Consider the following 26,172-nt stretch of genomic DNA (forward strand, 5'->3'; position numbering starts at 1 on the left):
ATAGTTCGTGCAGGAGGGATCGAGGGCCGCCGGCCATCACCCGCCCCCTCGAGCACGCATGGGGCTGCGGTGCCCCGGCCGCCGCTGAGGCCTCCGGGCTGAGCAAGGCAGGGGACGCCCCAGGCGGGCACCCCACCGGCAAGCCCGGCGTGCGGAGCCAGGCGGCTCGGCGGGGTGCCCGGACCTCCTCGCCCACCTTCCCCGTGGGGCCGTGCCACCTCCCTTCGAACCCCCGCCCCTGCCGAGCCCCCTCCCCGGCTATAAAGGGCGGCGGGACGGCCCGGGACCCCTCCTCGCCCGCTGCCATGGCCGCGCTGCGCTTCGGGGAGCCGCCGGCGGAGCCGCCCGCCTTCCCCGCAGGCAGGTGGGCAGGGGGCGGCGGGCCCGGCCTGGCCTCACCCGCCCTCAGGGCGCTTCCCCCGGCGGGCCGGGCCGGGCCGGGGGCGGCGGCGGCGGAGCCATCGGAGGGGGCGCCGGCGGCCTCGCAGCGTCGGAAGCGGACCAGCTTCACGGCGGCGCAGCTGGAGACGCTGGAGCTGGTCTTCCAGAACACCATGTACCCCGACATCTACCTGCGGGAGAAGCTGGCCGACGCCACGCAGATCCCCGAGTCCCGCATCCAGGTGAGGGGCGCCGCCTGCGCCCCGCCGCGCCGGGGCGGCCGCAGCTACCCCCACCCCCACCCCCGTCTTCACCGCCGCCCTCTCTTCCCCAGGTCTGGTTCCAGAACCGGCGCGCCAAGTCCCGCCGCCAGCGGGGTTCTCCCCGCCCCGGCCCCGCCGCGCCGCCGCCCGCCGAGCCGCCGCCAGGCTACCCGCGGCCGCCCCGCTTCGCCACCCTGCGCGCCCCAGAGCCGCCCCGCTACGCCGTCTCCGGCGTGGCCCAGATAGTCCAGCTCAAGGAGGAGGGCTCGGCCCCCTACGAGTGGCCGCCGGCCGCCGCCTTTCCCCCCGGCCCCGGCTTCGAGGGCTTCCCGCCCAGCCAGCCCGGCGGCGCCGAGGCCGCCTCCTTCGCGGGGCCGCCAGCCGCTGGCCCCTTCCAGCCGGCCCGCGCCTTTTGCGGGCAGTACTCGCCCGTGTCGGACGCCGAGGACACCAGCGGCTACTCGGAGTCGGGCTCGGAGTGGGAGGAAAACGCCCTCGGCGCCTTCCGAGCCCTCTGAGCGCCGCCCCGGGCGGGAGCCGGCCCTGGGGGGGGGTTCAAACGGCATTCCCCGGCCTTGGTGCGAAGTCCTCCCCTGCCAAACCCAGTCCTGGGGGTATGCTGCTCGGGCGGGGGGCAGTCACATACCGCCCTACCTCACCCCTGCTCCGCAACTGTTGCACTTTATCCGGTGGTAACTGATTTTACCTATTTATTTAAGAATGATACGGGTCAGTGCCATCAGCTGAGGGCATCTTTTTACACTGTATTTAAAGACTTCCATTAGCATGTTTTGTATTTCTATTTAACCGCCTTCTTTAGCCAAAAAGCTAACCAAATCCACTGTGTTTTAGGGGTGGGGGCTAGTCTTGGAAAAGTGGAAGAGTGGGATGGTCTGTTGGGATTTTTTGACTGAGGAAAAAAAAAAAAAAAATAAAGGTTTACATTTTTGCTCTACTTGTGTATATGCCTGGGGCTGGGACAGGGTTTCTTACCTTGGCTGATGTGGGGTAGAGAACAGAGGTGGTGGATATCCTAGCTGCAGGTTCTCTTCCCAGGTCCTGGAGAGCCACAGCTGCGGTTTAGGTGCGAGTAAGTCCAAAGGGGCCTGAAGGACAGGTTACAAAAACTTAAACTTTCTCTGTCAGTATTTGCTTTAGATCTGCTCTAAACAACCACCCCATCCCTGAACAAAAATGCAAATTTATGGCCTAAGTAATACAAAACACAAACCCTTAAATCATTGTCTTGCTCAGACAAAAGCTGTAACTCCGCCACTTAAGTCAAGGTTAATGTTAAACTACAGGAAAAACAAGAGTAGTTTGTGAGCACTGTAAAGGTGGTTTAGCTTTGAATGCCAGGGTCTATACAGAAGCTGTTTATGTGGATTCGTAGTGGGCTGAATGGCTCTGACTGAGAACACAAAATTAGTAGTAACAGAGGCCTCTCCTGTAATTCAGTCAGGTTACTGAGGAAGGCTATATTACTATATGTGTATTTCCAGGATAAGGCAAATCTTCTGGCCACAAAGCTGCACTTCAGCGCCAGTTGTAAGACTCCAGTTGTGGAAGAGCACCTGAATACCATGAGGCATTAGTGGTTTGGAAGCGCAGAAGAAGTAGTGACCCAGCTACTGGTGGCAGAAATACCTTATATCAGGAGTCAAGCCCCACAGAACGAGGTTCCCAATGCACAAAATCCCTCAGTGTCACCCCATAACATACCTGTGCTTGCAAGATCCGGGGCAGCTGAACTGTGGTTGAACTGCAAGCTTGTAAGGCTAAGTGGCATAGCAGGACTGCTGATTAATTTTCTCCCTCCAAAAAACAGCTGTCATTGAAAAAAAAACAAACATGAAGCAAAAAACAACCAAACAATCAAATTCAGATGCTGTCCACCCCAAGTGGACTTGGGTGCCTGAGGAGCAGTTACTTTAGGGGTTGGGAAGACCCCTGAAGAGAAGTACTTAGAGGAGGAGATGGAAAAGGAGACAATAACTTCTTGGGGGTGCAGGGTGAATTCAAGTTTACTGACTGCAAGAAACCAAACTCCCTTGTTCTAGTCCTGCAGACTTAAATTAGAGTTGTTGTAGTGAGTCCTTGAGATTCCTACTTGGCCATGTTCAGCAGAAAGTCGTATTTGTTACTGTATTTCACCAACACTCAACAACATTAACTCTGACCCAGCATATCATCAATGGAGGGGAAACACAGCCTCCTGAAGAGATGCAGCGTGCATATTCACATTGCCTGCGTGTGCTGGCCAAAGGACTTGTGAAAGTACATGGACACTTATCACAAATTACGTATCTTCCCATTATGCTACATTATCCTGAAACAATTAAAAAACCCACTTCAATACAAAACATGTTGGGAAGAGCACATTTAAGAACCCACATGTAAAAAACATCATACCTACGGAAACGGAGTTAAGACTGGAGTGCGATGGCTGTTACAATGTATTCTGTATCCAGAAAGAAAGGAGTTTGTCATGACAAGCAGGTTCCCAAATCCTCTTTGCTGAACACCAGTTCTTGGTAGCGGTATGTACCAGTGTCTACAGCTTCTCCCTCCCTCAGTTTGGGGTGCTTGCTGTCAACGGGGCAAAGTGAGCCAGCCTCCTGATGCTTCCTATTGGGAAGTCCTATTCCACGAAAGCATTCATGCATATGCTTCACCTGTAAGTACACAGGCAGAGCCCCGACAGAGCCATAAGGGTTCGTAGCGTTAGCCAGCGAGCTGCTGCTGGAAAAGGCAGTCCTTGCTGTTTCCTTGCGCTGACACCCGTGGCCCGGCAGCGAGCCAGTTCAGTGCCCGGCACAGGCAGCAAACCCGCCAAGGAAGGAGCGCTGTCCCGCAGCCGCACGGCTCCCCGGCCCAGCACGCTAGCTGCTCCTATGAGCGGCAGACAGCAAGGACGGGCTGCGAGGGGACAGTTCCTTGCTCCCGAGTTAGCTGTAGATCACATGAGGTACTCTCAGACTAAAGCTAGGTGCCTTAAGTTAGGCTTTGGCACCTTTCTGTTCAAATGGAACAGGTGGTTCCATGGGTAACTCAGCAAAATTAGTTTTGCATTATTTCACAATATACCTTGTAAAGTCTCCAAATACCTTTTAAAACAGCTACTCACATCGTCCTCGTAACATTTCATTTTCAGCAATTAACTTCTCTTAAAAAAAATGACCCGAGACCATCTGCAAAAGAGTTCGCATTTTTGTGAAATATATCAACTCTCATAGGTCAATTTATTCAGTTACAAATTGCATTGGGAATAAAAGATTTATGCATTTCTTTTAATTAACAGAACAAATTTAGCTAAATATAAACTCTGCACTAAAGTTTTGCAGTGGCACAATACCAACACAGAATACAGAAGCATCTTTAAACTATACAAAATTTTAAAATTGAAAATAATCCTGTTTACATATTCTTTGTACATTAACATACAAAAGACCTCATTTAATGAGGCATCTAAAAGAATCAAAAACATCTCTACAGCTATCTGAAAATTTGTATCTGGAAACAATTCATTACACAGAAGCTTTACAAGACTATTTAAACAAACCAATACACACTTTTTACAAGATTAACATTCCAAAAGGTACTCCTAGGCAGGTTGTCACTTTTTATTTTTGCAGTTTACCTCACTGGTTATCTTTAATTATAAAAATCTTCATATTTATACATGTTGTGTATTGTCAGATAACCAGTAATCTAATTTAAGAGTTGTGCAAAACAAACAAAATGTTGGAAAAACAATATGTTTAACCAGTCATTTATATAAAATACCAACTAAAGCACTTTTGCCCAGTGTGAAGGGAAAAAGCCATAACCAATCTCTTTCTGGAAAGTTACCAGTTACATTTTTATATTCCTTCATTAGACTCCTTCTATAAGTTACGATAAATTAAAAGTTGCAACAAGACGCTGACTGATCGATAGCCCTGCCCAACACCCTCGAGTTTACAGCTTCTGTGTGCTGTCCGTAACCTGCTGCTGCTGCTGCTGCTGCTGCTTCAGACCGGGCACCCTCGGCCTGCGCTGCCCCCGCGCTCCACCAAGGCTGGAATCGCTCCTCTCCGCGCCCACACAGAGGCGTAGCTTTACACAACAAAGACCTGCCTTGGGGCTACTAATTTGAGCCATTTCCTCTCCATCACTTCTAACATACCAGGAGAGCCAACAGCAAGAGGTGTGCAGAATTCATCTGAACTTTTAAAAACTAAGTTCAAATTAACTGAAAGTATGTTTTCAAGTTTATTATAACAAATGCAATTACTAAGAGATTACCAGTTAGCAAAACTACTGTATGTGAATAGCAAACGGAGAAATCTAATGTAACGCTGGCCAGTAATGCTGGTTTTCTTAAGAAGCAGATATAATATATTTAAAAGGGTCTTTTCTGAGAGGTTTTCTTTTCCCTTTTCTTCTGGCAGTTAGGATATTTGGTGAAGCGTATATAAAGGGAGAGGGTTTTCCAGAACTACTTGCTGTACACTTGAAAGAAAATTTTCAGTCTCTGTTGGTGTTATTCGCTGCAAAAGCATGTAAGTTTCCCATCTGGCTCAGACCACTCTGAATATGTGCAACATGGATTTCAACGTTATTCTGAAAACAACTACAGGAAGGAAAGAAGAAGAAGAAGAAGAAGAAGAAGAAGAAGAAGAAGGAGAAAAAGAAGGAGAAGTGTTAAACCCCATACTTAAGAGCTCTGTCTGAATATCTCTACAGTGAAAGTCAAGGTACGAACACAGCCAATACAAAAATTCAGATGAATCAGAGATTAGTACCTACTAATGCAACTCGATAGAGACATACATGAAAATAGCATTTGCACAAACAGCTACATGAAATCAAGAGTTACTGACTTGGGTACTTTGAAGAAGGCTTTAACATGACCAGAGTTAATGAAATAAAAATACTATGAAGAGATGCTAAAATGCCCCAAACAAGCACAGTGAAATGAAAACATCATCACCTACTTTGCAGTGTACATCACCCTTTAGCTGAATCCATTCCAAAGTGTGATTTGCAGTGTCGACTATAGAGAAGTTTCACTAATGTTTGGGGTTTATTTTTGTTTTTACTAAGGAAAAATGCTATAAAACAGCATTTCTCAATAATTATTTTTAAATCAAAAGGCCATCCTTTTGATTTAAAAAGAAGTTCATATGTGCAGCCTCTCATTATTACGTAGCAATATGAGTATGGAGGGTATTAAAGAACTAGCATTTAGGTGTATTTTCTAAATTATGTAATTTAGCAGCATTATAATTAAAAAAAAAAACCTGGTCACAAATTGCTGGAGGCTGCAGCATACTCTACACAAGTATCACCACATTCTTTCTATTTTTATAACGCTTCCTTAGGCACTTGCTTGTGACAACTGTTGAAAAATGGCCTCTCTAGACTAGATGTGCCTTTGATCTGGCACAATACGGCTGCTCGTTTGTTTCTTGGTTTAAAATATTGTTAATAGAAGCTGCTCAGAAGCTACAATTGTCTCACATGCCAGCTTTTGATATTTACAGACAAGAGGTTGAGTAACTATGCAAAAAGAATACTGAAATCGTATTGTTCTGGTGGTTTAAAGAACTTCTATTTACTAGTGGGATTTCAAAGTCTGAAAATATTCTAAAATAACTTATGAGTTGTTATAAATGACTGAAGAGCAAGAAAGTCTAATTGTTGCTGCATCAATTTAGCGCCTTTTTTTTAAATTCAGGTTACTTCACTGATAGGTTCAAACAGAAAACTGCTAATTTCACCCTCTCTTTAAGAAACCCTCATTTAAATGGGACCATTCCTATAAGTAAAAGTTACCAAATTAAAACCCTTAATTATAATCAATGTTCATCTCTAAAATACAGTACAAATTGCTTGCTGGCACAAAATGTGTAATTAAGAATTAAATATTCAAAAAGTAATACCTGATATTTGAGGAGTCTATTGAATTCTTAATGTCATTTAATGAATCTGTTAGTGATTTAAATTCAAAGGAATTCAGATCACCTCCTTCTGCTAGACACTGTAGAAGGAAAAAAAAAATGTTCTCACAGTTCAGCACAAAGAAACTGACAGAGCTTTAATACTACATATTTTATGGGCGAAACTATTTCTTGAAAACATTTTACCTTAATTTGCAGTAATATTGCTGTAAGTCTAGAGATAAGATCAGTTAAATGTTCACTCTCAACACAAAGCTGTCCTGTTGTTGAGGAATTTGCTTGCCTGACAATCTCCTGAGCCTCCTCTTCACACCTACGCCGCAGATCTGTCGGTTGGTCAGCAGGCTGGAGGCCTTGGTCAGGAGCAAGCTGCACAGATATAGTGAAGAGAAATTAAAGATCTCCTTTGCATTTGGTATCTATGCAAAATGCAAATGATTTCAAAGAGAGTTCACAAGTACATAGCACACAGTGTTTTTTCTCCACTTATGTACACGTGTGTCTATTTCAAAACTGGCCACTGGCATCAGCAAAAGTGTCTGTGTTCTGGTAAAAGAAAGAGAGAGACAACGGCAGAGAGAGGGAAGGAATCCAATACACCTACTACTACTTTCACTTCGAAGTAACCCCCACCTACACTCTATTCCCAGGCAATTTTTCTTTTTTTTTTTTTGTACTTAGGTAAAGCAAAACCAACAAGTACACACAGATTCCAGGAAAACCTTACCTCATAACAATACTGTTGAACTTTATGCAAAACTTTATTTAAGTCTTTGTTTAGTTGTTCCAGATCTAGAACAATAGTTGCGTATCTCCTCTGAAACTCAATGCCTATTGGCATAGAATAGGATTTCTGTGGAAAAGAAAGCATATTAAAGTTAATGCAATACTGTACATTTATATCTTTCAAACTCATCAAAAGGAATTTTCACTTGAAATAATACTGAGATATTTGGAATCCCAGTATCTAATAGAAAAACATTAACATACAAAATATTGAAATTAAAAAATGCTATTTAAAACTCCAAGTGACAACTGTGTAGTCACTACCATGCTTTTACTCTCCTCATAAAATGCCATGGTAATCTGTGGTGGTAAATGCTACAGAAGACAACTGTGGTCTGACCTGCTTATTTCCCCAGTAGTTGGCTATGGCTTCTCTCTACTGTATGAACAGAAAACTATCCTGTCAGTAGGAGAACAGTATAGGACAATATGGCTACGACCACCTCTCTCCTGCAGGGTGGGAGGCACGGTTTTCTAGCAGTTTTCTTACACTGTTTTCAGAATGTCTCTCAACACTGTTTGGGTGATATTTAAGAAACTGAAACAAAACATACAACATATTATAAAATTTGCTCAACAAATGGCCTCTGGCAAGATAAGCTGGATATATTTCCACTGCTTCTCCACCACAAGTCTGAGATACAGGTACATCATACAATCAAACCTGTAGCTATAGATTTTGCACCACGAGATAAAGCAAATTGCAAAGTCAAGAGTCTTCATCAGGAGGATCCAGGCCAAAAACTCAAAATCAACGTTTCAGTTATCAGTTCAGTTCAAAGGTCCCCGTTAAACTTAATCACCGAAATGACCTCCAGGGATTTACAAGTCTGAATACCAAATTAATAGGGCTTTAAACTAACACCATAACTTCAGAATTCACCTAACAGCAATCTGGAAACCAGCATAAATTTGACGCTTCCTGCAGCTCTGGAACGGAAGGAAAAAATTGTAACTTTCAGACCTTCTGTAATGACCAGCCCCCCTAGAGCAGACTGGGCTACTCCAGGTTAGCTGTGAAAGCCACAGACAGTTGTGAATTCCCTGCCAGAGAGGAAAGGCTAAGGGCACTCTATGCTAGTGACGACAAAAGCAATCAGTCCTCAGCACCAGCACTATTTCTGATCCAGGAGCAATGCAAGATCTGGGAACACTGACGAAACAGGTGAACTAGCAGACGAAAGACAGATGCCTTTCAGTGGATGGAAGCAGGTAACATCTCTGCCACTGAGCGTCTACATGCTTCTCTGGAACAACCAGCATCACCTTTACCTTGTCTTTATTGCAGGTCAAGTGAAAAAATGGACCAGCCATCCTTTTTATTTAGATTTGTTTATCCAAATGGCTATCAGAAAAGTTTTACTGTTTTATGTACACAGTAACTTGTTTATAGCCTGCAACCAAGACTATTGTAGTGATGTCAGGATGCTTAACTATTAATAAAGCTGTCCTTTCAGAAAAATGAAATAGAAAATGTGCAGTTGTATGTCTTAATAGTGCTTCTGAAGGCATCCCCTGCCTTATGTAAATTTATTATTATTGCCAGTCCCAGTTCTGATTTTGGTCAGTTCTGTTTATTTCTGTATTGGATCAGTCATTAAAAGAAAAGTCTCCATAAAAGGATTACTTTAAACCAAACAGTGGTGTCACCCTAACAATCATCAAATCACAATTGTATGAATTATAATCAAAGTCTGACTATTAATTAAACTGTACCTGAATGAACTCAAAGGATTCTATTTTATTCATGTTCAGGTATGTTATTGACGTTCAAGTAGATTGGTGCTGGAAAAAGACTCTTGTTCAAAGAAAATACATTTTAAAGGAGAAACAACACATGCTCAGCAGCACAAACGTAGATGGGATTGCCAAGGGACAAAGAGGATTAGAAGACAGGCTAAGAATATGGCCCAATAGGAAGGTATCACGTCCTCTATTTTTATCAGGATAGCCTTGAATAGTAACGGAGGTTGCCTTCCGACTGCTGGTTTACAAAGGAAACAGGGCAAGGGAACAATTTCAAAAGTATCTCAAAGTCCTTATCTAGGCTACAAATGAGATAAAATATATCAAATTTAATGTTTATTTCTAGATCGCCTTCTTCCCTGTTGCTTTTTTGATCTTTCAATTTTGTAGAATAAGAATATAAAGAAAATAACAAAACAGTTAATTTATTACTTAGTAGCTGAGTGACAATATCTGGATTGTTGTCAGAGGAAGGCTACCGTCATTCCTATGGATTTCCTTATCTATGCAAAAGTACTAATATCTCAGTAAACAGAAAAAGGTTTTTTAGCTTGTTTTAAGAAGAGTTGGTAGTGATCAGTATGACAGTTACAGGTTGCAATGGTATGTTTTAATCTTGCTTAGTTTTGCAACTATTTTAATGCGCAAAATTAAAAGAGAAAACATTTGATGCACAGGAAAAGATAATGTAGTAACTGAAATGGTGACAAGGTTTTGAAGAGCAGCATCACAGCACAAAAGAAGAAAATTGCAGAGACATAGGGATGGGGCAGTAGGAAGCAGAACACACGTGTGCACATGATCACTGAAGGGACAAAGAGGGAAATCTTACCATCATAAATCAAATCCTTCAACATTCAAATATTTTACATGAAAAAAAAAATCAGCTTTTTGGTTTCGAGAAATAAAAAGGAGTCCTCTTCGTCTCCACAAACCTTTAGCCTTTTGTCTGTACGTTGTAGCGACAGCTGTCTGAACGGATGCTAGCAGAAGGTTGAGACTTAGAGCTTTCCACTTTCAAGTTGATTGATAGCCATGGGTAGTAGAAGAGGCATTCTTATCATTTTGATTTACTGGCTGATGATTAGATAAAGCCTAGCAAGAAAAACTATTCTGCTGCTGCTAATTATGCTGTAGCTGCTTTCGTACTGTAATTTAAATGCTGGTCAAGGGCACTCAGAGCTTTATATAGAAAATCTCTGAACTGAGTTATTGTTTTAGCCAGAAAGCTAAATAAATAAGTACCTACCATCCGCAAAATAAAGTTAAGATGAATGTCTTACCATATAAACTTGTACCCAAGATTCTCAAAGTATGTACTATCTCCTCACTGTATGTGTCAACTGACATATGCTATCCCGCTGTTAACGTTAATCAGTTTCCAAAGCATAATGCTTTCAAAGGAAAATCATATTTCAAACAATTGACCTGTCTAACTTGTCTTTAAAAAAAGACAATTAAAAAAATTCACATTATAGATTTTATCTAGACTCTAGTTTTAATCGTATCTATTTGTATTAGTTTTTAAAGCATATCCTGTTTTAAGAATTGAAAAAAAAACATTCTCACCAGCTTTTCTGCTTCTGTATTCATCTCTCTCAATTGTTTGATGTGTTCCTTCTTGATCATAAGGATTTTCGATAATCTGGTCTAAAACAAAGGAACTATTTTTAGAATGAATAGGTCCTTAAGCAGTTTTGAAATGCCATAGAAAATCCAAGACAATAAAATGTGTTTCTTTCATCATATTAAAATACATTTCTCAGTTGTTCATCAAGATGCAGAAATAAAAATTAATTAAAATTAAACGATGGATTTTCCAGAGATTTTTTTTAAAAGCACTTTCAAGTGCCTGAGATTGGAGAATGCTAAAATCCATCAGCTGAAATTCCCTCTAGGAAGACTAATATAATTTATGGCCAGCTAGAGGCTGAAGAATGAAGAATCTTCTTTTTTTTTCTTTTTTTGCAGCCTGAAGGAAAGCAAAGGGCGTTATCACCATGTACTACAATTAATATCACTCACCTTACCATCCCTTTTTTCACACAGCTCTCAGCTGTGCCCTCGACCAAGCACCAGCCCTTTGTGTACACTCCTGCAGTAAAACTTGGTATAGAGACTGCATCTATTTTGTACAGAACAGCTCTGGGCTTTCCATTTCCCTCTTTCCTAACGGGAATACCCTGCTTCTGCTGCCCTTGGGATCTAGCAGGCTGAAGTGGAAATCACTGGGAATGCTATCAACCCACGTATCACTCCTAAAACTATTCATATTCTCAGGCCCCCAAGAGAAATCCTAGCTCCACTACACCCAGCAACAGTTTTATTACTGATGTAAACAGAGTCAAGATTTCAGGTTTCATAAATTTCAAAGGAGTTAACTGCATCCTAGTAGTGGAGCATGGGACTGGGAGAAATAGGAACTCCTACTTCAACATCCATCTGCTTATATATAATCCCCTTTGTTGAATTTCAAGTTCAGGCTTAACGCAGCCAGGTTTCTTGCCCTCACAAATCTTAATGGAAAATTGTTCCAGAAGCTCTTTTGGCTAATTATGAATCTTCTTGGAATTGCCATGTTAAATGCATTCTTGTTCACTTCATAGTAATTTGTTCTGCCAAAGCTTTTTTTTTTTCAGCTAAGTATAGGCTCTCCCTCCTTGTATTTATGCCTGTTTATTCAGAGACAGTAAAAGCACCTCTTCTCCAGTGTTCTTTCACTAGACTAATCACAACCCAAGCTTTTTCAGCCTCCTCTCCCATAAAGGGCTCTTTATCTCCTAAATTTTTGTGGCCCTTTCTGTATCTTTTTCCCATTTTTCCTGAATGTAAGCAACAGGAAGCCTGTACCAGTATGCCAAGTGACAGACCTGTAAACTAGACTTGTAAAACAGCATCAATACTTCTCTCTTTCTGCCACAAAGACTTTGCCAGACGCACCTTATGAACGGATGGCAAGCCATGGTCAGATGCACAGCGGCAATACTGCATAGGTTATCGCTCTTCCAATTCTAGCTGCTCATTTCTGTCCTTGTGCTGTCCCTCAATGCCCAGCACTCGCATTTTTGCAGCTACGTGAAGAACCCAATCGTGGAACAGGTAATGACAAAACAATAAATTCAGAAAAGGCAAGAAAAAAAGGTTTTGATCTAGTTTCTAACACACCACAAAAATGCTTGTGTTGGCAAAAAAACACCTGGGAGGAAGGAAAGGATTGTACACCACCTGCCACTGCTGCCAAAAAGTTCTTGTCAAGCTCTGCCATCGTCACCATCCGGCAACTGCCTAACACGTCTAAGTCCTTCTCCCTCATGAAGCAGGTGAGTCCTCAACTTAATGCATAATATATTACTTGTCACTAAAACTTTCAATGTGTTTGTGCTTAACTTCTACTTTCATGCCCAGACCTATTTGAGGATGTGGGGGCCTAGTTCTCCAGTTCATGAGCTTGATTTTACATTATATTCATCCTATTCCCGGATATACTCCAGTGATCAAGATAATCGGATTCTTTCTGCAAGGAACTCTGACCTTTCACTGTATCTATGATGTTTGCCAGCTTCCTCTCATTGGTACCTTTTAATAAACAGGCTTCCATTTTCATTTGCCAGTGTCATCAGTGAATGCTTTAACTCAGTTGAGCCCTATTTTCCTTGAGCAATTCTTGCCTAACGGCTCTGTTTTCTGCATAACTCATCCTGCTTACTGTTATAATTTATATTTCTCATTAAACTGGAAACGAGTTTTTAGTACAATGCTTTTCCACGTTAAAAGACATTAAGGAACAACCAAATCAGTATGTATAGATTTGTACTTTAGATTACATTTTTTAGTCGAATATTTATAAGAACACAAGCATTTCCAAGTAAAGTGTGCAATAACTTACTACGGAATATTTTCAAAATTTTCATAAGCAGAAAATAGTAAAAAAATCACATATCCATTCTCAGATTTTTCCTCCTGCATTTAAGTTGAGCTGATGACTGCGTTTTCCACACCAATTCACTTCTCTGAACTTCACGTGCTGCATTAACACGCTCCCTCTACTGGACATGCAGCAACCCTGCAAACAGTCTGTTTTGTCCTACATTGTTTCCTTCCCAACGTAATTTTTTTCCACAAACAAAACGAGAAGGGGCGGGGGGGGGAGTACGAAAAAAGCTGCAGCTGAGTGCTTGGAAAAACATCCTCCAAATTTTAATACTGACTAGAATGTAATCTGTCGATTTTGACTTGCAGTATAGCCTACGAAATATTTAAGGATACATTACATATTGCATGAAAGACTTTTTGTTTTAATTTATTACTTGTTTATTGTTGACTTTATTCCTAATATCATAACGTTAACTTTCGAGCCCTTTTTCTCCTAATACGCATATGTTTGTTCACAGCAAAACCCAGAAAGAATAGCACTCTCTGATGCCAAAAAAGTAAACGCATAGAAATTAATATAATAGAAAAACTAAGGCTCACCAGTGTAGAACTATGATTAAAATAGTTGTCACAATCCCCGTGTTTGCTTACAACTGCAAGTTATATGTAGAGAGAATATCCCAACATTTATTTGTCAGTGTCTGCACATGATTTTGGCTACACTTCCTTTTGTTCTAGAACCCGTAGAAGAGAACTAAGGGGCTGGGTTGAAACCTTAATCAAGGTGTGCTCCATTTTTTCTGTTTTGTCCAAAACAAAGTTTTCCCATGAAGTTGTTTATTCATGATATCATAAACAATTGCCTGGCAATAGTTCTTCAGAATGTTTTCTTTGAATCAAAGATTTTCTGATCATTTACTTCCTGAATCACCATTAAATCAGAATTAGGGCTTTGACCTTTTTACTGTATCAGCGTATAAGAAAGGCCACATCATCTTTAATGGTCACCTTTAACATAAAAGTACATCTGGACTGGTGAATGCAGTACAATCAATAATCAGTATTTGTCAATCTCACATATTTCACAACACCAAATTTCAGTACCATCCTTAAACTTCTAATAAAAAAGTTGATGCTTAAAATGCCTAAGATGCTAGGCTTAGAAATAGTTTAGTCCTTCAATAAATGTTCTTTTAAGCGTCACGATTCTTTATCAAAAACCTGGAGAAAGTATTAAGTTTGTCACATAATCAAATGCCAAAAATCTGTGCCTTGATTTTGTTCGACAATCTTCAAGCAAAAATACATATTAATGCAGTATTTTTGTAAAATGCCATCATTTGTAATATGAGCAAGAAGCCTATACTTTTAAAATTAAAATTTCCTTATAACAAGTAATACTATACCACCAAATGTGACTGAGAAATCACACATTTTCAGATTTAAAATACAGAAACAGTATCATAAACAGATCACTTGACGCACTAGTTGTAAACCTCAACATATCTTAGTTACCCAGTTTCACTGATCATGCTCAGTGACTCGAGTAGGAGGATAGCTGCAGATGCAGTTCAGCAGCATAAACAAAGGCCACCTCTTTTCTGTATTTCAACTTTTAACATCATTATCAACTACATCTATTTTAATTTTTCTTAGCTAAGCTAGATGTCAGGCCACCTTTTTCAAAATTAGCTTCATACAATAAGTTTCCCCTAAAAAACCGAACAGATCATTCTGTCAAACAAAATTCATGACATTGAGTGACCAAAATATTAGTGTCTCGTGTGAGCTACAGACACAACTTGAGTCTTTTGACCAGTGATATACACTTTAAAATTTGAGAAGCATTTAGCAGCATTATTTCTCAGTTCTTAATAGTTTAAACACAGATCATTCCAATCTCCTTTAGCATGTGCAAAACAGGTTTCATTGTTAAAAATTCAATCACAAATCTTAAGCTAAACCAACACGAGCAATTGCATTCTTCCATCATCCTGAAGAGTAACTTGCTTTGATGAGTTTTGATATTCAATGAATCTCAGCTTCCTAACATTTCTTGTCTGTGCTCTTCTGAAGTGGTGTACAAAAAAATCACACAAGAATTATTTCATAAAGATGAAGACAAAAAGTAGTTTTCTTATCTAGAACATGTATGTTTGCTTTCAGGGAAAAGAGCACTTCTTTTCCTCTCCAAGAGGGTAGGACATTACATACGGTAAAATACAATATTACACAATATAGGATAACGCACATGGGCAAATGCTCTTTGCACATGCAAGTATATTTTAAATAAGAAAAAAAGTCTTCACAGAGTACACTGTTTGCAGGTAGAAACAATATCTTTTTTAGACTAACTGGTAGACCTGGAAAAAATAAGACATACTTTTGGAGACATAAGCCCCTCCTGTGGTCTGAAAAGCAGCATATTTCAAAGCTTATGAACAAGTGAGAAACTTAACAAGGGGCGGGGGGTGTAAAAGTAAGTATTATTAACATCTTTTCAAAAGTTAATTTGGATATTACCTTACCTGCCACAAATCAACAGAAGGTCATTTAACTGCAGAAGAATTGGCAGATAAACATAAAAGAATAATACACAACAAAATTAAGAGTTGCAGTTAACACTTACCACTTGAATGAGGAATTCTACTGGAAAGCCGCCTAGCGTTTCACTATCTGTGCCTGAAATTTTGTTTTTCCACGAAGATTGTCCTAATAAAGGATCATTGTCCTATACAAGAAAGAACATTTCATTTAATAGCTTATTTTTAGAAGGATTTGCTAAAATTTTTACCTTACTGAATAACGTTAGAAAATTAATCTCAAAAATCGTTAAGGTAACGGCTTCAACATGTATTGGAAAATATTTCAATGATTAATATTACATGAAAAAAGTAACTTACTGTAATTGGAGACTGAAGTGAAGGCGTGTAAGGCAATCGCGGAGGGGTCATGAAGAACCGAGAAGGCCGTTGTTTCTGTCCAAAGGCAGCAATTGGCATGGTTTCATGAGGCTCGTTACTCTGTAAGGCAGGGAAAGGAAGGATATGCTGCAGCTGTCAGATTAAGTAATTTTACACACCTTTTGGAATACATAGTTTATTTATGGAATCTGGACTAGCCATGCCCATCCATGCCCCAACCCAACAATGTTAAAGATTAGCGTTTTGCTTTTGGGCTAGCGGGAGCTTCAAAATCATATTCCATTGCTGGAGTTTTCAAAGTGTTATGCCATCACATCAAACAAAACCTTTCCAAAAATGCTATTGGCAAGTTGCAGATAAATCATGATTGAACAGGAGTTCATCAGAGGCTCCAAAGTCAGATCATGACAAAGACTAGACAAATTAAGGGCCCTTAGCAGATGCAACATTACACAAGATACAAAAGACCATGAGGTCCCCTGAAAAGCTTGCAGTCTAGGTCAGACTGTTTGGCAGGAACATTTCCTGGAGCTCATAAATTAGTACAAAACCCTATGAACTAGGAAATAATCCCAAATTGTTTGGCCAAAGCAACATCCCCACAGGTAGCTTCATTACCATAAGAAGTTTCAAAATGAGGTGCAATCAACTCATAATACTTGCAACTAGCACAGGCTTTTCCAGACTTTGCAATGTGCCAAATGGCCAGTTTTTCTTGATAGTTTTCCGCAAATCCTGTCAGGATCCCATAGCAGAATTTTCTTTGGGATCTTACACTGCTCGTTATATTTCTTCATATTAAACTCAGGCTATTATAATAACCTGTAATAGTAGGTCTAGTAAATTATTGCAGCCTAAGCCATTATGTTTTTATCATAGAGGGTTATCCTGTTTTATAAAACCATAAACAGTAGAAGCTCATTCCCCTGGAATTACCCATGCATCTGTTATGCTTGCTTCTACTTTATTACAATACCACCCAGATGTAATATTTTGAATTTTCTTCTTTTTGATTAAAGCATACAGTTGTAGATTTTTTTTTAATTTTACATTACAGCTATTTTAAGAATGTGTCATTAATACTTACAAGAACTTCATAATCTGGGACTGTGTGTGTTCCAAGACCTGCTCTGTCAAAAGTCACTCTGTACGTAGCATTAAGAGTGTCTACAGCGTCTATTTGTCCAGTGAATAGTCCATCATGAACACCTCGCAAACGTGCTTTAAAGAAATTTAAAAAAAACCAACCCAAACATTGTAATGTTCCGATACCATTGTAGAAAATAGACTTAATACATCTTTTGCAAGTAACTCTTTATATATATATTTAAAACCCATAGATTAAATTAAAAAAAAAGTAAACCCAGAAAAAGAATTGTATGCAATAGAAATACTACCCAAATGTTTGTCAAATTAATCTTGCAAGTCAAGTATTTCCCAAATCTAATCCTTCGCACTAAACATGTCTAAATAAAACGCTATTTAATACCCAATACCTTCTGACAGACAGATTTTGCAGGCAAAAGTCAATTTCCAGATGATTTTGCATACCATTTCTCTTTGATCACTTCCACTGATGACTGCATATTTAGCAAAAGACAATGAAGAACGCAGCTCAAGGATACCGCTCTAGGAGAGTGAGGAGAGGCAGTGTTGTGCATGCCTGCTCTTCAGCAAGAATTAAGGGTAGTGTTGCTGAAGAACGCAAAAAGCAATGAACAGTAGTGGGCTTGAGTGGGATATACCATGCTTAAGTAAAAAGCATCTGGATCACAAATAGACAAAATAGAGAAATTCAGGTTCTCATAAAATTAGACAAAACTTGTGGAATGTTTTTAACAATATTCCTTCTTCAGTATGTGTAAGTTTTTTCAGTAAGACAATGTCATGTTTAGTGTACATGTCCAACTACACTGCAATAGCAATTATCTGTTTAAAACCAGTTATTTTTGTATTCATGGAAAAGTGAAGCTCAAGTTCTAAATTAGGTTAGATTTTAAACTTTCAGATAGCACTCAGCTCTTTGCATTTAAGCATCTCTCCAAGATTTGTTAGATATACTAGACATAAAAAAAAATCTACAATTTGAACAGCAGAAATAATAAACCATACTAAGTTTGTACATCAAAACTGTACCACTATTTGAAAAACACTAGCTAATCCTCACAAGCACCTTCTCAATAGGCTAACAATAAAAACATAAGATTTTTGATGCTTTAAATTTGTTTTAACTATATGTGCTAAGTATATTATGGTTTACTAAAATCTTTGCAAAACACTTGGCTGTGTTTTTTGTTTGTTTATTTGTTTTAAGAGATCACCTGTAACTTTTGTTCCTATTACAAGCGGTAATGGAATCTCTTCTGGAAGATCTTTGAACTGTGAAATATCTGCAACTTTCCGCTGCTGTAAAAGTCTTATTTTCTGACGTTTCTGTTTTAACGCCGATCTCTCTTCCTCAAAGAAAGCAGAGGAACACCTGGAATACAATTAGGTAAAAGTATTCCTAAATTCGGCACTGAAAACATATGTATGTGAAGGTACATCAAATAAGCAGGCATAGTATACAAAACAGTGAGGGAAAACAAAAAAGCTTGGGGTGAAATGTTCAAGAGAAAAGGATTTCATCGAGCGCATTTAGACAGTCTTAGTCCCCAGAATCATCACTCCTAAAATAAATTTTAAAATAATACTCAGAAATGCTAGCTGCTGGCACTAGTATATCAGAAGAGTACAACTTTTTAGGACTTTTTCTGCTTATAGGGATGCACCTGGTGTCACAACAAAGCTAAAGCAGGTCTCACATCCAGTCTACTTTGAATACCAGCTCAAACCATGTAAGGACTTACTGTGAGGTCCCTGGCTGTCCTCACTTAGTGATACATAGTAGATCCCTTTCACATGTGTTCATTGGCTCAATGAAACTAACTTAGTATGAAAGGGGACCAGACTCAGAACATACGAGGGCACTTCAGTTTCATCTCCTCCCATCTGTGCAGAGTACAACTCAGCCACAAAATCTCTATTATGCAGATGAATTGATCTGAGATTGATCATAGTAAAAGTACAGATTTGTCTGAACTTGGGCTATTATCTAAAATCAGATAATCTCCCCTCCTCCATTTTGAGGTGGGTGTGTGTCTTAAAATGTAATCTAAAAGATGGAAGGCTTACTCCTAAGGCCCTTACTTCATTTAATTCATTTTCACTTTCAACCTACTGAACAGGCATGATGCACGAGGGAGATACCGAAAGCATAAAGATGTTAAGGACTTGGTCCTATCTCTCATTCCTTATTAAAAAAAAAAAAAAGTTTATTCATTCTTGTGTCAATGAAAGAAGAAATTTAAAAAAGGAGTACAGATGCTATTGTAGGTCTGGTTAATTGCAGCAGCAGTTATTTATCAAATAATTTACTACCTTTGTTAACTGCTTTACTGCAGTCAAATGCAATTTAAACATTTTCTGTGGAACTCATACAGTTATACAGTGATTACTAATCATTAAAAACTCCTATTTTACAAGGTTATTTTAGAAGACACTGACAACTCCTTTTCTGGTTCCTCCTTTTACACTGCAAATTATTTTCTGTTTTAAATCCCTTCAAGATTTTCCTCAGTTAGTTATCTCTCACTCAGTACTGAGCAGTCAGTTCCTATGTCCAAGTCTGCTTCTACTACTCTATTATCATATGCAGAAATAAAAATTCTTATGTTTTCTTCCATACACCACTCACTCAGAGAGTTCCACAAAGCAATTTCACTATTCTCCAAAATTTCTCTTCCTTGCAATGTGTATGAGAAGATCATAAGACCTAAGGTGCCAGGATGTTGAGACCACTTTCTGAAAGCAGTTTCACACTCGTTTGTCTATATGCCTACATCATTTCCCTTTTATCTTATGCGTAGTTTCTACGTTATATGGGTCATGGAGCATCTGTTTTGTCCAGTGTGTACAGTGTTGACACAATGAGATCTCAGTTCTAAGCAAGATAAAAAAAACCACCAAAAAAACAAACAGGAATGAAATGAGGCTATGATTTACTTCTGCCGGGTACCTGCAGCAATGCACTGCCCTGAAGGCTCCTTGACTAGGCTTTCCAATCGCTATCACCACAAAAGTCGTCACTAGTCTTTGTATAGTCTAGAAACTGTGTTGTAGACTAAGCAACTGCAGGTGCATGTCCCACTCACCAGTTTGCCACTGAAGAGCAGAGTGTGTTTACCTGGAGTTGTGTACTGCCTAACTACCCTCATTAGGAATCCAAAATATCCGGAAAGGGATAGGCAGACAGAGACTGATGGCGGCTGAGAGACTTACGCAAAGCTTATTTGGATATTCTCATTTAGATATGCTATTTGCTTCATAGTTACTACTGGGGAGGAACAAGAATGAAATAATGCTTGCCATGGCCTGTGAATATGAGATAGCAAAATGCAGGTCAGAGCTTTTCAATTCCATTGAGGAGAACAGAGCAGCTAATCACCGCAAGACAAGGAAAAAAAATAGCAACATAGACTTTAATATTAGTTCTTCAAATCATGTCCAGGGTCTTGCAACAGGAACATCAGATATGGTCTGAGGTTCTTTGACCTGTGCTCTTAGAAATACAAATTCAAATGCTGACATATTAATCACCGACCTTGGAAGGTCCCTACAACAGCAACTACTGTTACTGCTAGCTCAGGTGTTCTTAGAAAGTCTCTGTTCCAAATGCTGTAGGTCATGGATGTAGAAAGTATTTGCAACATATTTCTGGCTTCTGTTAAAGAAGATCTCCAACCCTACATCCTCCAAATACATTTAATAAAGGTTATCCCACCTTTGTGCCATTCCTATGAAAAAATTAAGATGAAAACTGTGGTACAGATCACTTTGAAACCTCATTCGTTTTTCTGTACAGACTTTTTGAGAGGTTGACCACTCTTCCACCTCCATCACGAGAATTTGAACTAACAGAGGAATCATAACCATCATATAGTGGCAGGACAAGCATATCTGACCTCAATTCATATCCATTGCTATTTCACAACCCCAATTAAGTTTATACAGAGTACACAAGACTAACTATTACCTCTTCCTTTTCTTGGAGCATATCTTTCCCCACAGTCTACTGGAATCTTACAAGCTTTGCAGGCTCCCATGAAGAATACTGTTGTGTCAACCAACCACACTGTTGATGGTGTGATAGGACATTTAAAGTAGCAGCAGACATAAGAAAATATTACAATATATTTAAAACAAAATTAAAAAGAGACGACAACCACGTGCACAGCTATCACACAGAGATACTATTATCCTCTGCCATCAACACTGTGGATGAAAAAAGTCTTATTTTTTTCCTTCCCTCATAGGGAGAGATCAGTATTGACATGTTATTTATCTTTCTTGCGTTACTTACGTAGAACTAAGGCAAATGACCACTCTGGATATCTTGAAAAAGACTACCAATATATTATTTTTTAAATTATTACAGAAATGAAAAGCAAACAGGAATGCTTATTTTATGTTGATAAAAACCAAGAACTTGTCAGGTTTTGGTTACCAAACAAAATGAGACTCTATATCCAGTCAAATACTTGTGCTTCAGAATTCAGATAAAACAACTTTCTGCCCTTTTAGACCTATAGTTCTTCAGGCTTGAGGCTCTCTTTTTAAAAAACTAACTGTATGATAGCTTAACAAAAAAACCCAAACCCAAACCAACAACACTCTCCCCCCACCTCCCAAAAAACCCACAAATACAGAAGTTTTGTCAGTGATCCAACAGACTGCTGAATGAGGCAAGCTGATCTCTTATGATGGTAGCCACTCTTGGCAAAAGTCAAATGAATAAGTGATGATTTAACCTCCAAATACACCATTTCCCTCTCTGTGTGAAACATGATGATAGAGGAATGAAAAGCTATGCCAGTTAAGCTCAAATGATATTAACACCTTTCCAAAATGAACTATTTTTAAGCTGGCTCTGCTGCCTTCCCTTGACTGACGATTTTTAGTTAGTAAAGTTGTTTATAGGTACAGGAGATGAAATAGCCTCCATCAGACAAAATGTAACCTGACTCAGTACAGTGATCTATGGAATGGATCCAGTGCTCTAGTGTTTGTATTTTCATAAATAAACAAGTCTCTTATTTCTGCAACACTGCTTACACGTTTTTCTCCTGATCTCACACAATGACAGGATGGTTGAGTTTGGCAGGGACCTCTGGAGGTCATCTGAGGCAAAGTCACCTACAGGAGGCTGCCCAGAACCATGTCCAGATGGCCTTTGTGTGCACGAAGGATGGAGATTCCACCATCTCTCTGGGCAACCTGTGCCTGTGCTCAGTCACCCTCACTGTAAAAAGAAGCGTTTCCATAAGACTGAACCTCCTGTGTTTCAGCTTGCGCCCATTGCCTCTTGACCTATTTCCAGACAACACTGAAAAAAAGCCTGGCCTCGTCTTCTCTATGCCTTCCCTTCAGATACTTATACAAAGAGGTGAGATCCTCCCTGAGCCTTCTCTTCTCTAGGCTAAATTGTATAGGTTCTGTGAAAAGAATGAATTGAATCACTAGGGTTTAAGAATTAAGAATTCTAAATTAGAGAAGAAACTATGCCCTTCATTAAATTCTGGCTGCTTCTCCACAATGTGAAAAATTGGCCCATCTTCCATGCCAGGAAGTGCTGCAGCATAGAAGATACAATAATAATTTCAATATAACCCAGCTTGGACATTCAGTTATCTAGAGTGGGAAGAGAACATTTAAAGTATAGGCTCATGAGAACTACATGGACATCAGGTGCATGTAAGAAACAGGGTGTGGGGAGTTGCAGGGTGTGTGCTCAGAGAACACCTTTTCAATAAATGTTTTTCTACACTCAGCTATTATTTTGCTTTACTACCCGCATGCAAAATTATTTTAGAAGGAACAATTCCAGTAACATCAAAACTACATGGAGTTATTAGTTGAAAAGAAAGAAAGAAAGAAAGAAAAAATTACCTCCGTGGTTTTCCCATTAATCGTCTGATTTTCCCCCACTCTACTCTTGTCAATTTTCTGGTTTTCAAATTTGGAAAAGACTCTTTCAGGCATATACAGAAGTCATTATCTCCTTCAAATAGTGGTCTGTTGAAACATAATTGGTCCTCTGTTAGCTACATGTAGTAAACTCATGACAAGAGATTCCAAAATCATCCATCATAAGAAACACATTGAAAACAAAAAGTATCAATTAGTCATATAAACAAGACACTCCTATTCAATGGACAAATTTAACCTGAAATAAAGTCAACTGAAAACAAAGGAAGTTTCTAGGACCATTGTTCTGTTTGAGCCTTACTATCAGTGATGATTAAAAACGTTTCTCTCTCTTGTTACTACGGGGACATATGTATTGATCCTGCTTTGTAATGTATACAAAGGCACCAAACGAAACTTCAGCAAAGCCAATGCAGCGTCATGAGGATACTGCAACACACTGAAGGAAATCATAAAGATACGGCAAGGTATTGAGAATAAAGGAAGGGACAGTGTGATACTGAGAAATGGAAAGACAGTACCTTTCTCATAAATTCATTGAATTGTAAGTCAGATTCTCAACAGAGGGTTCTGAAATACAGGAAATTGAGCCAACTTGTCCTTCTCTATGGCTACACAGGTGAGAGTTTTATTGTATCATACCACGACCCCATGATGAAGCAGAGGATCAGTATTACAGAAGTGACAGTATACAGAACCTACCTACACAACTTACAAATTTCTCTTTGATGCTATGACCTGTCTGTATCTCTATGTTTTATGACTGCCTTTTACTTTGTAGTACCACATCCTTCTTGGGCTGAAGAGACAAGGGAGCAGCAATGGATATGCCTGTCCAATAGCAGATTAATCATTAAAGTCTATGTGCAACTGAAATAGATCTCACCTGGTGAGAACAAAAGAGCAACTGCATCCTAGATAAAGCCACTTTTCTCCACTCTCTGCAGGGTGCTGGGGTTTAGAGGGGAATATCCCCAACCTCAGAACAAAGAGGATCTTGGAAGCAACACTGCTTTCAAGCGAGCGTGTGGGGTGCGGGAGAGAGGAAAGGTGGATGGAGACAAGGAGACTCAAGCAAGAATGGAAGAGACTGCTTCTGCAATAGAAGCATCTCCAGCTGTGGCACGAAGTGAAAAAGAAAACACAAAGAATGATCAATGAGGCTCAGGAAACAGACAAGGAGGTCTAAAAAGGAGTTTTATTTTATCCAGATTTACTGTTGCTAAAGTAAGATAAAGAACAACTGTTTGGTGGTTGGGTTTTTTTGTTTGTTTGTTTTTGGAGAAAGAGAATACTTATTTGATTGTTTTTACTATGACTTGTCCCTAAGCAGGCAAGCTGTAAACCCACAGCATCCACAAGACTTGCAGCTCTGGGAAACGGTGTAAGCAAGCTACAGCTGCATCTGGTTCTGAAGGCCTGTGATCACTGTAGTAGTAAGTAGCTCTCTAGGAGTCTCTGCATGTCAGAAGTCCTCTGCAGCAGCATAGGGAGAACCCAACTGAAACATTTTCAATAATTTAATAATCACAGATGATAGTTGTAGAGATGAAAATATTTCAAAAACTTAGAGCAGACATGGCATTTAAATTGATGATTTCAATTTTGGACGAGACAATTCAATTAAAATATTTTGAGACTTGTACAGTGAGCCATATTTTGTCAGCTGACAGTTGGGTCTATGCTTTAAACATTTTTAAGCTTCTCATTAAGTCTAGATCACATCACTCAAACCAACATATATCAAGGTTTTCCTTCCAAAGATACGTAGTTTCTTAGTAAACTATGTTATAACACCTTAACATGAACATATCTTGCTAGCATTATGAGCATACATTGATAACTACCAAAGAGGTTTCAGAATTACCTGCTAAACTAAAATTCTAGTCTACCAATAGACCTAAATTTCCACGGAAAATTATTTGAGAATAAAATAAAAGTTCTTGGACTGTTGTAAAAACCATAATTATAAATGTCACATACTAAAATTACTACTAGGAATAAGCAGCGTTTGGGGTTTTTGGTTTTGTTTCTGGTTTGTTTTGGGTTTGTGTTTTTTGTTTTTTTTTTGTTTTTTTTTCCCAAATCGGGGGGGGGGGGGGGGGGCAAAAAAAAGTATGTAAAGACTACATCTTTCAAAAAAATTAAATCCTACTGATGAAAAATTTAAAACTAAAATGGACATGTAATTTTTCTACTTGTGATGAACATATCCTAAAATGTTTTTCTGTTGCTATGACTGCATTCTCAATTAAGGAAAACAGCCACCAATTGTGATTAAAATAGGAAGGAAAAAGAGGAATTATTTTGTTATGATTAAATTCTGGAAAAGAATGCTTGTTAACTCTTTAGAATATTAAATACTGGTGTTTCATCTATTAGTCAATCAGTGTAGATTTGAAGATTCCATCCATCAATAGTGATTTTTACATTTTAGAATTTTTAGGTTTTTATTATTAGTGACTAAATTAAAACGGTTCTTTTAAACAATTCACACCACCTTGATAGAGGCGTTAAGAGAACAAGTGCCAAAGACTCAGGCACAAATTGCAGCAACAGTCTAGGAGATAGGAGATCCAAGGAGGATGCTGATATCTAGACAGCAGCTGAACAGTCACAACCCGGAGCTCTGTTAGTGATCACAGTAAAAATGACGATGGGGAAGAAATATTCTAAATCAACATTTACACCTTCTAGGGAAGCAGCACCTTATGAAGCAGCAGTCTCCTTCCCATCCCCCACATGTAACACTGATCCAAGGGTTCAAAAAAAGTCTAAGTGTTCTGATAACTTCATGCCTAAGATGCTAAAAACATTATGATTAAAATCTTGTATCTGGTAGAGGCAGAGGTGATAAAAAGAAAATTACTTCAATGAAGGAAGGCTTTCCACAGAAGACTCCTCAAGGAACTACCCAAGTAGGTTGCTCATTATAAAAAACCAGCAAAAACAAACCAATGAAATAATTTTCAATAACTAATAATTTAAGAACAGACCTTGCAGTATCTAATGAATATATGGAAATTCACAGCTCAACTTCAGAAAATTACTTGTTTCTATACCAATAAGAGATAATTATATAATGTAAACTTACTTATCTATATTTGAATAGAACCATTCGTATATGCACCACTTGTGAGCTTTGGGAAGTTTGAGCAGGTTACGAAGCCGTAAACCAATCTTCTGTGACGCTTTCTTGTCTGGTGTTGGCATTGTTGTATTAAACTT

At 39.5% G+C, this 26,172-nt stretch overlaps 2 protein-coding genes across 2 annotated transcripts; one reads left to right on the forward strand and one right to left on the reverse strand.

Moving 5' to 3' along the window:
• Nucleotides 1–305: 305 nt before the first annotated feature.
• Nucleotides 306–1,162, forward strand: MIXL1 (Mix paired-like homeobox). Its single transcript, XM_086460921.1, has 2 exons — nucleotides 306–623; nucleotides 716–1,162. The coding sequence occupies exons 1-2, from the start codon at nucleotides 306–308 to the stop codon at nucleotides 1,160–1,162; spliced, it is 765 nt and encodes a 254-aa protein (XP_086317047.1).
• Nucleotides 1,163–5,106: 3,944 nt separating this feature from the next.
• Nucleotides 5,107–26,172, reverse strand: LIN9 (lin-9 DREAM MuvB core complex component). The gene is made up of 11 exons (XM_009960038.2): nucleotides 26,039–26,172; nucleotides 22,906–23,031; nucleotides 18,240–18,397; nucleotides 17,006–17,139; nucleotides 15,898–16,017; nucleotides 15,624–15,725; nucleotides 10,691–10,771; nucleotides 7,317–7,442; nucleotides 6,776–6,958; nucleotides 6,572–6,669; nucleotides 5,107–5,259 (listed from the first exon to the last, which is right to left on the reverse strand). Exons 1-11 carry the CDS (start codon nucleotides 26,155–26,157, stop codon nucleotides 5,154–5,156), a joined length of 1,353 nt encoding a protein of 450 aa, XP_009958340.2. The 5' UTR covers nucleotides 26,158–26,172; the 3' UTR covers nucleotides 5,107–5,153.

The sequence above is a fragment of the Leptosomus discolor genome, chromosome 2 (genome assembly GCF_034619465.1).
Source record: "Leptosomus discolor isolate bLepDis1 chromosome 2, bLepDis1.hap2, whole genome shotgun sequence".
Classification (NCBI taxonomy): domain Eukaryota; kingdom Metazoa; phylum Chordata; class Aves; order Leptosomiformes; family Leptosomidae; genus Leptosomus; species Leptosomus discolor.

Excerpts from the sequence above, each read along its gene's own strand:
- MIXL1 (XM_086460921.1), top strand. The coding sequence starts at position 306 with ATGGCCGCGCTGCGCTTCGGGGAGCCGCCGGCGGAGCCGCCCGCCTTC. Across the intron at positions 624-715 it reads TCCCCGAGTCCCGCATCCAG|GTCTGGTTCCAGAACCGGCG; the intron begins GTGAGGGGCGCC and ends TCTCTTCCCCAG.
- LIN9 (XM_009960038.2), bottom strand. The coding sequence starts at position 26,157 with ATGCCAACACCAGACAAGAAAGCGTCACAGAAGATTGGTTTACGGCTT. Across the intron at positions 17,140-18,239 it reads AATAGGAACAAAAGTTACAG|CACGTTTGCGAGGTGTTCAT; the intron begins GTGATCTCTTAA and ends ATTTCTTTAAAG. Across the intron at positions 6,670-6,775 it reads CAATATTACTGCAAATTAAG|TGTCTAGCAGAAGGAGGTGA; the intron begins GTAAAATGTTTT and ends TTCCTTCTACAG.